This window comes from Balearica regulorum, chromosome 2, assembly GCF_011004875.1.
Source record: "Balearica regulorum gibbericeps isolate bBalReg1 chromosome 2, bBalReg1.pri, whole genome shotgun sequence".
NCBI classification, from domain to species: domain Eukaryota; kingdom Metazoa; phylum Chordata; class Aves; order Gruiformes; family Gruidae; genus Balearica; species Balearica regulorum.
This window is the reverse complement of record NC_046185.1, coordinates 129379443-129391931: the sequence shown is the minus strand read 5'-3', so window position 1 is coordinate 129391931 and position 12489 is coordinate 129379443. Positions and strand designations below refer to the sequence as shown.

Genomic DNA, 12489 nt, shown 5'->3' with positions numbered 1-12489 from the left:
GCTCCTATATTGGTGAGTTTTATACGTGTATAAGGAAGAGGGAAATTTGCCCTTGAACCACTTCCTCCTAATGCCTCTCCTCCCCCTCAACAGATCCCTGGAATCTGATTTTCTGCAGGTTTTGGAAGACCTACTTTTAACTTCTTTGAAAGGAGTACGAGTTATCTGGCATACAGATTATATCCATAAAAATAGAGTGATTCTTACTGCAACTGCTTAAAATAACCTGTTTATTTTTCCTCCTTTAACAAGCACTTACTTTGAAATACACTTGCTGCTTGTAAATATTTAAGCAAACAGGAGATAGCGAATTCTTCCTCTAAGAGTCTCAGAGCTACCTCTGCACTAGGGTTCATGAAAGAAATTGCATCAAATACCATTGCGCTCTGTTAGAAACATTATTTTACAGAACACGTGTAACAGATCCTACTAAAGGTCATAAAATCTTTAGTTAAAATCTTCCAACAGAAGTACTCTATATTACCAAAACGTATTTTTCCATGCTTTCAAGTAAAGTATGTCCACATATGTTAAAGGCAAGTCTTTGGCTATACTGGTAGCTGTCACCTTTTTAGGAAACATTTAAGAGCCTATTATTCTATCAAAAACAAACAAAACAAAAACCATAGCTTTTTACATGAAAATAATAAATAGCTGTGGATTTCACAGACCACAAAAATAATTTTCTGAGACAATCCAGGTAGGCAAGAAACTATTTCCAGGCTCTCTACAACAACCAGTGCATTTCATAAATGAATCACAAGTATTTCATAAATGTCTTAAAAGTCTCTCATTAAACTCTTTGAATATTATTAGTATAACCGTAGAGAAATAGCTAAACGTAGGTACAGGTAAATTCTACTGAACAGAAATTATTATATTTTTAGTTTCATTCATTTAATGGGACTACTTTCAGGACCGCTTTCATTAGAGACTATGAATTAGGACTCCCAAAATACGCACATCCATTAAGATCATAGATGTCAAAGGAAAAGTCAAAAGCAGAGCTCAGGTCTCCTGACTTCTGTCTTGTCCCTGCACTTGCATTCCCCTGTTCTCTTCTGAAGAAGGACTGATGTCAGTCATTTGAGACCTAACCCAATAATCCAAACTCTTGAGTCTCTTGTCAGGTTTATAGCACAGGAAGTTACTGGGAGTCCAACGTATAAAATATTTTAAAATTAAAGCAATGGTTTTATGTAAAGTTTATTTCCACTTTCCCATCATAAAATATTTCTCAACAGAAAGTGAAGAGATCTGAATACTGAGATCAGTTTAGTCAAAAAAAAATGTGTAAGCCCCGACAGTTTAAAAGATCTTCCTTTTCTTCTGGATCTACAGTCAGCAATTTCTTCCTCTTCCTCCTCCTAGGTTGGAAAACTGAATCTTTCTCCCTTCATTGTCTGCAAACATTTGAGGGGTTTTTATTACCTTTGATCCTCTAATAAAAAAATCCCTAGGTTAATTAAAAAGAAAATCCTGAAAGAAGCACACCTGGATACAGTAAGGCTGTACCCTTCTTGGAAGCTAAGATGAACCAGGGAAGCTGGTATACCCCATCTCATTACACCACCTTGTACTCACTATAACACATTTTGTGATACCTGTGAGGGAACAGAAGGGACGGTGTGAACAATGTCATCACTCCACCTGCAGCGGTGAAGGGCAGTCTCCTGCCTACCACCCCAGGAGAGGATAACCACTGGTTAATCATGGAGACTGACAGAAAATTTCAATGTATCTCACACACCCTGGGCTTTCATTTCTTTTTCTTCCTTTGTTATGTATCTCATTGTTTGTTCATCTTTATCAATTTTCCTGAAGCAGGATTTTTCTGTCACTGTGGGTACTCTCACTGACCACCATCCACAACCTTAACCAGTGGGTGGCAAAGAGCTGAGAGGGAATTTCAGCCTACCTGGCGCTGTGCAGAGGGACAGTGTTTGCAGGACTGTCAGGGCCAGGGGTACAGAGTACCCTCTAGTGATACTGATAGATAAGGCTGAGGACCACAGTCTTAAAGAGTGGCATCTTGAATGCTAAATAGGACCTCTAGTGCCACTAAAGAAGAAGAAAATACATAGAATAAATAAGATTTTCACTTATAATTGGAAGTTGACTGGCCAAAAATATTTTATGATGGTTGTTTCAGTAGGCTGTCATTTCCTGTACAGCTGTTTGCAGTTAAGCGCTGTTTCATGGTAGATAAACCATTACCAGCTGCAGAGTACCAGTAACTTACACAGTGACTATTAAAGCTGACAACTCAGTGTCTGCTACAAACTGGATTTCCAATCCTTTTCAGAATCAAGAAGGAAATGAGGGACCCAACATTTGATCCCAATCTTCTTGAAGTTCTCCCATGCCCATGAATTTGGAAAGCCGAAAGCACACTTGTAAGCTGCACAGACACTCTAAAATGACTATTTGATTAAGATGATGCTGAGACTATAAGTGCAGTTTTGAGATTTTTCCACTACATAGGAATATCTCTATAGTTCAAAATATAACCGTACATTTATAACAAACTGATCTATGTTACAAAAAAATAAAACCACATCAAGCTGATTAACAGGAGCAGTTGGTATCTGTATCATTCCAGGTTAAAAATCTAGCAAAACTAGAATATCTGAAAGCCAAGGCGGCAGCAATTAAAAACCCATAGGTTTTATGATGCCCACCCAACAAACACATCATTTTTTGTAAAATTAAAAGCAGATACATTGTATCATAACAACATCAACTCTAACCCACATGACACTGTTTTATCTTTATTACCTAAGGATTTTCTTTAGTATGAATTTTCTTATATAGGAAACCTTATTACTGGAATATATATTATTTGTTAGTAAAATTTATAAACTTTTTGAGTGACAGCACATAGAGTTTCTTGAGAAAAGTTCAGGCATGTATGGATACATAGGCATCTTTAATGTGCAGTGTTTATAACACAGATGAAAGAACATTTATTTTGGGTCAAAGTCAAAAGTTGTTGTGAGGAAATATGTATTTCTTTGAACTTGAATCAAATAACAAGCTTTAAAAACTCAAGCCATTGTCCCTTGAGCTAGAGGAAGATATCTGTTGACTCTTGGATATGGAATAAATATTATTTTTTCAGCAAGCTGAAATCAGCCTGCTGGGAGCAACAACACACACTGCATTTGCACACAAAACGTGTTTGATCCTAATGCTTGTGAAGGAAAGGTCAGACATTTGCCATCTTCAAGCCTAAATCCTACATGAAAACCAGAGATACACATACACACACATATGCATTTACATTTAAATGAAAAATATATTGTACCAATGCAAAGTATCTACTCTCAGGAACTCAAGCAAGCACAGAAGCACTGGAGGACATCATTGATATTTTTGTCAGACTGTATCAGTGCAAAACTCCTTCAAACGAAGTTCCTATACTTCTGCAGAGATCTTATGCAGCACATTTCAGGGCCTATGAAGAGGAGGGTTGGGAACAGTCAGTGTGGACGTAGCAAGGGTAAATCATACTTGACCAACCCAATTGCCTCTGATGTTAAAATGAGTGGACTTGTGAATGAGTCAAGGGAGGGCAGTAGTTACCATTGATGGCAATTTTAGCAAGAGGTTTGGGGCACTGTCTCCCACGCTACTCTTGTGTGCAAGTTAGAGTGCTACAGTCTGGAAAACAAGAGGTGTAAAAACCAGTTCCATGGTTAATGGTGACGCTCTGTCTGGAGGCAAGTGACAAGTGCAGTCCCCACCCAGGGGTCTGCAACCTGGGACTTGTCATGTTTAACATCTTCATCGATGACACAGAGGAGGGGACAAGGTGTGCTCTTGTCAAGTTTTGCTCCAAGAAAGCTCAAGACTACTGTGCATGTTTTATACAGTGATGTGCCACTGAAGGTCAAATGTAGCATGAAAAATTTTCACATGGAAAATGAAGAAATATCCACAGAAACTCAAAGACAGGCTTGTCAGGCAGAGGCACTGGTCATGGCTCAAGGCTCTCTCCACTGAATTCTACACAAAGTCAGGGCAAGAATTCCCTGTTTCAAGTGCCTATCAAAAAAGCTTTAATAGAAGAAATTTTTTTGGGGACTAGAAGGTGTCTCAAACAGCTAAGAAACAGAAATTTGATTAACTGTCTGGATGTTTTTAGAAACATTTTCCTTTGCCTTCAGAAGGCAAATGTGCAATCCAAATGCCAGATGACCAAACCAAGATTTCACAAAGCATAGCACTTCCACGGGCTGCTGCTTCTTCCCAACATAATTATGTCTCTTCATACTTCATCAGTTCCTTGGTATAATACAGTTTTCCTTTCTGTCATGGGAAGGGCTCTTCACTACTATTAAAAGGGGAGTTTAGTATGACTGAAAAAGTGAAAGAGTTGGTCTTTCAGGTGTGAAAAATCAGTATTTCCCCTTCAGTCAACATAATTAAGCAAATATGACAACTGGAAATGCAAACATAGCATCAAAGAAACTACACAATAACAACTGTCTTGTTTAAGTCATTTCAAGTCGCATGTTTAAGCCATTTACATCATGCTACTTACATTTTCTATAAATCCTATTCCACATTTTGTGTAAATCCAGACTTTGAATGACACAGAGGACATGAAAATTTAGCTATATCTCTGTATTGGGTTTGCGTGGCAAAGTTTTGGTAGTGGGGGGCTACAGGGGTGGCTTCTGTGAGAAGCTGCCAGAAGCTTCCCCCACGTCTGACAGAGCCAATGCCACCATCAGCAATGGTGGTATCTCCTCCGGGTTAACATAATTAAGAAGGGGGAAAAAACCACCAAAAGCAATTGCAGCTGGAGAGAGGAGTGAGAAGATGTGAGAGGAACAACTCTGCAGACACCAAGGTCAGTGCAGAAGGAGGGGGAGGAGGTGCTCCAGGCACCAGAGCAGGGATTCCCCTGCAGCCCATGGAGAAGACCATGGTGAGGCAGGCTGTCCCCCTGCAGTCCATGAAATTTAACAGTGGAGCAGATATCCACCTGCAGCCCATGGAGGACCCCACACTGGAGCAGATGGATGCCCAAAGGAGGCTGTGACCCCATGGGAAGCCTGCACTGGAGCAGGCTCCTGGCAGGACCTGTGGCCCCATGGAAAGAGGAGCCCAGGCTGGAGCAGGTTTGCTGGCAGGACTTGTGACCCCATGGGGGACCCACGCTGGAGCAGTTGGTGAAGAACTGCAGCCCATGGGAAGGACTCACATTGCAGAAGCTTGTGGAGGACTGTCTCCTGTGGGAGGGACCCTGTGCTGGAGCAGGGGAAGAGTGTGAGGAGTCCTCCCCCTCAGGAAGGAGGAGAGGCAGAGACAAGGTGTGATGAACTGACCACAACCCCCATCCCCCTGTGCCGCTGGGGGGGAGGAGGTAGAGAAATTGGGAGTGAAGTTGAGCCCAGGATGAAGCAAGAGGTGGGGGGAGTTGTTTTAAGGTTTGGTTTTCTCATTACCCTACTCTGATTTGATTGGTAAAAAATTAAACTAATTTCCCAACGTTGAGTCTGTTTTGCCCATGATGGTAATTTGTGAGTGATCTTTCCCTGTCCTTATGTCAACTAATGAGCCTTTCACTATATTTTCTCTCCCCTGTCCAGCTGAGGAGGAGAGCGATAGAGCAACTTCGGTGGGCACCTGGCCTCCAGTCAGGGTCAACCCACCACAATCTCAGAAGATGCCATTAATTAAGATCACTTGGAATTAACATTGCATACCAACAAAAAAAAAGAAACTGTAAAAATCCTGGTTTACTATTAAACTTTTGAACTCAGTCTGTTAAATTCCTTTGTAGGTAAACAGAATTATTTTGGCCAAGTGATGAAAGTTTGCATTTCATCAGGATTAACAGGTATAGGGAAATTATAGAAATAGAATCAACATCACCTCATCAAGTGAATCACTGGAACACCTGACACCATTATTTTACAGAAAGGGAAAACAGCTGCAAAGTTGTTTGAGGTAAACATAGAAATCTACTCCAAAAAATTATCTTAAATTATATTAATTAGTCTACTTCTGCATGGCAACATTTCCCTGCTGATTGCTTTATTGATTGGAGGCAAAACCTGTAGAAGGTTGTCCTAAGACACAGACAGAACAACGGAGAGAAAGACCTCTCTGGAATTGAATTTATATTCCCTGCTTCACTCCACCATAGTGAAATGGTGCATCTGCAAACACGTCAAAACTATTGTAGGCAGAGAGTTTATAAGCCCGGACCAGGTATCTTTCCTAGCAGAAGAGAACGGAGCTTGCTTTCTGGTGCACAGTATTTAGAAAGAGAAATTAAAACATTTTCATTGACATTGAATTTTGAAACTTTAAGATACCAGACAGGGGTGTCACACTACACGGAGCTGGGAATAAATTAAAGCAGCTTTGTGCTATTGTTTTGTTCAGGGGCTAACTTTGCAATTTCTTTGCAGGGAACAGGTTATCTGCAACAACCACAAGTTGTCCGAAATACTAACGTTCACAAGGCACCTAAACAGAGATTGTTATATTAAAAACTAGTGAGTACAGAAATAAAAGGGCGAAGAGAGAAAGATTATTACACACACAGAGAACTAACAATCTCATGTTCCTCAGGGGAACATAAGCAACACACGTGCTACTCTCCTTATCTTAGTTAGCCAGAACCTCCCAAATGCATGGACCTTCCCCTGTGCCTTCCACCAGGAGATACACACTGTCACATGTTCGCGCTTTCCAAGGTACCACCACATATCCCTTTTCCTGAGATTCTTGTCTTCAAGTGTAAATCAGTGTGAATCAACTTTTCTCAAGTGTGAATCAACGCGAACCAGCTGGGGCTATACTTCACACCTGGAGCCTTCCCTATATTCAGAAAAAAAACCTGTAAAAACCTGGGTTTGAAGATTTTTCTTTATATATTTTTTTATGAGATGCCTTCTCCAAGAAACCCAAGTATCTCAGAACTCAGCAGAGACAGTAAAAGAGTCAACTGCTTTTTAATTAAGAAGTCCACTGAAATTTAAAGAGAGAAAGTATTCACAGGAGCATTAAAATTCCTTTATCCAACTCCATTCTATTCGACTTCCAAACCATTTCCAATCAACTGGTTAGTGTGCACAATGCAATTAGGTGCTGTAGAAATATTTAAATTTATTATATTAAATTTAATTAGAGTAATGGCAGAGTCCTTCAGCTACTTGGTAGCATACCTTCATGCCCAGTGCCTCTAAAGAATTAAGTACTCCTATATTTACTTAATTTACTTTAATTGAATATGACACTTTTTGCAGTGCAATCAATTGTATTGATTTAAAAAAAAAAAATAAACTTGTCCTTTACTTCCATATTCTCTCTAACATTTCCAAGGGACAAACCTTGCTTTTCAACATTTACAGCTTCCATACACGTCAGGAATACGTTTCCTCAAATGTCCTAGAGCAGGAACAACTCCTACTTCCTTATTTATCAGAAATGATTAGATAGCTAAAATAATGAAGCCACAGAGATACCAGTACAGATTAAATATAAAACTATTGCAGTGACTTTTAAAGTCACCTTAAATGGACACTGACACTGCAAATTCACACAGAGTATTTTAAAACTCCAGGACAATGGCAAAATAGGAGGAATAACAGGTACTTTTTCCATGAGTTCTAATACACAACATGTCTAAGTACTACCTTTTCCATTTTATTCTTGAACAAATTAAGGCACTGTGAATCTCAGTGACAGCAGCAGCATGTAGTTCCTGATGCACATCATCTGCTGCAGCTAGTATAGCCTCTTCCTACCTTTGGAAAGGCAATGCTATAAAACTAAGCCCTCAAAATGTGAGTCAACAGCATTCATTTTAAAAATGTAAAACTCACATAAAAAGGTGCAACACTGATTAAAGACTAATTCAAGTGTTCAGCTCTGTCTCTGTACACATAGAATTGACATTACTGTACCAAAAAGGCACTAATACAACAATTTCACTTCTGTTCCATTCAGGCAACAAAAACAGCAAGGTGAAAAACTGTACCTGGTATCTGCCAGACAACTGACAGATGAAGAATACAGCGTTGGAGCCATCTGTGGTGAAACAACTGCAGTAAGAAAGGAGCTACAGCCTCAGGTATTTTGCAGAAAGTGCCCGGGAAGGCTGAGGGTGGGTCCCACACCAAGGTACAGAGCTTTTTATGACTCCTTAGCTCCCCATAAATGCCTGTCACCACTGCTACAGAAAACGGCAGGGGACCACTTTGTACTTCAGAGCATAAATGATGTTACTAGTGATTCTACAACTGCAGCTGGTCTACTTATACTCCTAAAATCTTATGACAGATCAACAGATCTGATCAACAAGTATCTTAAGCAGATCTTAACTTCTACCCAAGAGTTCAACTGGTAGAGACAGCCTATAGATGCCAGAGACCTGATAGCCCTCAGTGACAAAAAAGGATCATTTATTCTGAATGAGAAAGGTTAATTAAAGAAATTATCAGTATGTCTTTTTTTCCCTACTGTCACATATTTTTTCTTGCCAGCTGTTAGAGGAATGGGATAAACTCATGGTTCAAATATAGCTGGTCTCTATGCAGGCCACAGTCATCTGAAATCTGTGCAACACCCATCTCTTCGTTGCACTTGGCAATGCAAACATTTGTTGCACCCACACATCTATGGAAGCAGCTTCTCCCTTACTCGCAGCCAAACTCAGGAACATTTACACTACATGAAGCACCAAATTGATGTCATTTCCCTTTCTGGCATTTGTCTGTTTTTTCCCTGCTGCACCAAGCCTCTTCCGCTTCCCTAGGCAGTCAGAAATGACAGATAAGGGAATGCAAAGAAATGGAGTGTGAATGTAAAAGCAAATATAATTGGTTCAAGACTCTCTACTGTCTTCAATTTTGTAGTCATTTACAGCTGTCTAAAGTGTGTGAAACACTGGCACCCAAGTGAGTGAGTAGGCAATTAAGATTTTGTACTCTTTCACAATCATTCTGCACAGATGTAAACTACCGGATAGAGTATGAGACAGTGGTGACACGCTGAGCACTCTGGCTTGAAGGCCGTATCGCTCTGCCAAGAAGGATGCTGCTTTTCCCTGATGTGTCTTCACAACTCAGTCCTGGAAGATGCTGAACCCTTGGACCCCAGTCCAGCAGAAGTGCTTAAGCACTTACTTAATATGAATGTAAATACGTTATTTGCAGCAGGGTATTTTTGTAGGCAGGGAAAGCAAGGCCCCAAAACCAGGCAAGATCAGCCCAGTATTACTAAAGAAGTCCACTGGTCAGCCAAACATTTTATCTTTTGACCATAAAACTGGAAACTCTTTAAACAATAGTATCAGGCAAGCCAGCATGAAGGTCTGTATTAATAGACTAAAAGCAAGTCAAGGTAAATTGAGAGTTATTTTAGAAGCTAAAATTGCCTGTGACACCTAATGCCTACATATATTTACTAATGAAATACAATTTTTTTCCTTAGGGCACAGACTGAAGTTTGACCCCATCCATAATTGCTACCAACTGATTACTGGCAAATTGAATGGTGGCTTTACTTTAGTTATAAAGAGGTGTCTAAAACAGTTGTATACTTTCCTTAAAGCATCAGCACGAAGAGAGGGACTAGGGTTGGCAAATAGAGGTCTAATTATCCTCCAGCCTTCAGTACAGGTCACTGTAAGAAGGGGTGGACGGGGGAATGAAACTAATATAAGATGACTGCGCAGAGTGGCTGCAGAGTTGGTGGCGGTCGCTAACGTTAAATTGTGTTTTAAATCACTAACTAAAAATCATAAATATATATTGATAAATATTCACATTTTAATTTTCTTCTGGGCTATTTAGCAGCACTTTCTATTGATTTTTTTACAAATCAGTTTAAAACATGAAAACAGTATTCTTGTTTATTCATCTTCAGCCTTTGATTATGTAAAATATTCTTAATATGTTTTAAGAGACTGAACAAAGCAGGAGAGTCATCTTTTTACTGAAGTAGTTTGCACTGACTGAAAAGTTAAAAGAACTTGTATTGTTTAGAGGAAAGAAGGGCTGAAGTCTACAGATAAATTTAAGCAGCATGCATTGGTACTGCAGTTCTCAAATTATTGGCATCAACTGCAACCGTCTAAACACAAAATATGCCTTTTCTAAGCAAACATTTCTTCTGTCTTAATTTAATCTAATAAATTCTTATCTCTTGTGAGGACCATCCTTGCAAATTGTCAGGCAATAGGGCTTGTTTCTTTGCCTCACATGACAACGCATCCCAAAATACAGAGCATATTTCAACTTGTTATTCTTAGAGTTGTCTGCCAAACTGCAGATGAATTGTAAACATGAAGAACATGTTAAGCCTATTCAAGCCCACCAAAAGAAAAAAAAAAAAAAAAATCAAGTCTCGCACAGTAAACTCTGCTATAATTTCCTGATGTAGGTCAAAACTCAGCAGGAAATCACATTGTCTATTTTTATCCCAGTTCACTGGAAGTGCTTTACCTTTCTGTTTTCTTGATAAGCACAGCCCTGAAGATTTGTTCCTGGGGAGTTTTCTCTTTTTCATCAGTTGGTTGCACGAAAGGGTGGACAGCAGCCAAGACGAAGCCCTGCTGGTACAATTCTTGCAGCTGAGCTGGGAGATCACGCAAGGAGGAGAGCTTGATTGCAGATGATCCTGGCAGCTCAGCTGGAAACAAAAAGTAATTGGTCAATAATCCTACACTGGACTATCATGTTTTTTAAAATCCAGGCTCTTCAGAGTCAAGCAAGCTTCACACTGATCTACAATATTAACACAAAAATTGACCTTTCCTGAGGCCCATTTTGTATTTCAGATTTTAAGCAGGCTGTCTTGGCAAAGAACTTGTATCACACAAGAGACTGGTGCAATTAAACAAGAAGTCAGACACATTAAAATGCCAAATTCACTACATAGTCTGGGAGAGACGAAGTGGAAGATTTAATGAAAACAAGGCTGTCGGTCAAAAGATATTCTAAGTTTTAGTAGGTCATCACAGTAATGCAAGTTGAGGAGAGCAAGCCATGAGTCAAAGATAAAATAAGAGAAAGGGGATAGCCAATGAAGGGAGAACATGTCAAATTCAAAAGCAATAAACAGAAGCATTTGTCTACACAAAAGCTGTATTATCAGACTAAGAGATCACTGATGCAAAGTGCTGTTGAGATCAAATATCTACCAGTATGTCTAAAGAGTACTCTGTAGGTATATTGGTAACAAGAACGCTAAGAGCAACGCGTACCTGTAGTGATGAGAAACCTTTAGAACAGACACTAAACCTTATACCTCAAAGTTTAGACGAACCTGTACATATTAGAGATGAGGAAGAGACCTAGCGCATGAAAATAATCCTTCCCCAATCTGCTTACTGTGGGGTTTGATGCCTTCCTATGAAGCATCTGATGCTGACTCCTGTCAGACACTCGCCATACACACAGATCCTGCAGTCAGTACAGCAATTGCCCTTATTTCCTTGGAGTCTTGTGGGCTTCAAAAGAAAATCCCATAAATCACCTAAACCAACCTCCCATTCCCTTTCTCTCTACATCGGTAATTCTTCATATGTTTTTCATATCTTATGTGAAAAGACATCTTTCTTTCCTGACCTTTGCCTCTTCATTTCCATCTCTCTTGGGGTATATTTATTATTTCATCCCTAACCATGCTAGAGCATATAGGGTCGTGAGGTGCTGGATGGTTTCCCCTCCCACTGAAACCAATAGGGAGGAGATGTTGCAAGAAACACGATGGAGGTTCCCAGCACTTTGCATGCCTTCGTTTTTTTAAAAAAAATTTTTAAAAAAAGTAGCACTGGAGAACTGTATGCATTAAAGACGCCAACTATGCAAAATAAGGTTTCATTGTACTGCTTTTTTCATCAAACTGTGTGGCTACCCTTTATGAATAATGAAAGAGGTTATCAAAAAACTAATAAATATTCAAAGCCAATAATACAGAGGAATAATTTAAATAATAATAGAATAGCTGTGCTTGGTATGCTTTTTCTTCATGTAAGACCATGTTCCAGAATGGAACTTTTTGACCAAGAACTACAAGATGCAGAATTTTTGTTATTTTTGCAAATAAAATGAGAAATCCAAGCAACGTGTTCACTGACAGACAATAGTGCTCTACCTTCCTCAACAGCATACAAATCATTTAGGAATCATAAAAAGAGACGCCCCAATGAATAATGCATAATAAATAATAAAACAACTGTTATTTACTGAACTCTACTGAGGATCAAAATGGGGAAAGAAACTCAGATGTTAGAACTACTTTTTCCCTCTTGTGGCTCAGAGACTCAAAAAAAATTTAGACTACAAAACAAATAGCTTAATTAATGTAAAAATACATTTAAGAAATACCTTCCTAAATGAGGAGTTTACTTGAATACAAAGGAATGACTAAACACTATTCAGTAATGTTAATTCTGGTAACAGTGCTCCAATTCTTAACAATCATCTATGAAAACTGATGCTTGTCTTGCATATGAACCTA

At 39.3% G+C, this 12489-nt stretch overlaps 1 protein-coding gene across 2 annotated transcripts in view; it reads right to left on the bottom strand.

The window, feature by feature from the left end:
• RFTN1 (raftlin, lipid raft linker 1) overlaps positions 1-12489 on the bottom strand; it is a 101031-nt gene that overhangs the window by 48550 nt on the left and 39992 nt on the right. For both annotated transcript variants that reach the window (XM_075745866.1, XM_075745865.1), the window contains exon 3: positions 10470-10656. In XM_075745866.1, the coding sequence (XP_075601981.1) occupies positions 10470-10656 (187 nt within the window). The remainder of the gene's footprint in view (positions 1-10469; positions 10657-12489) is intronic.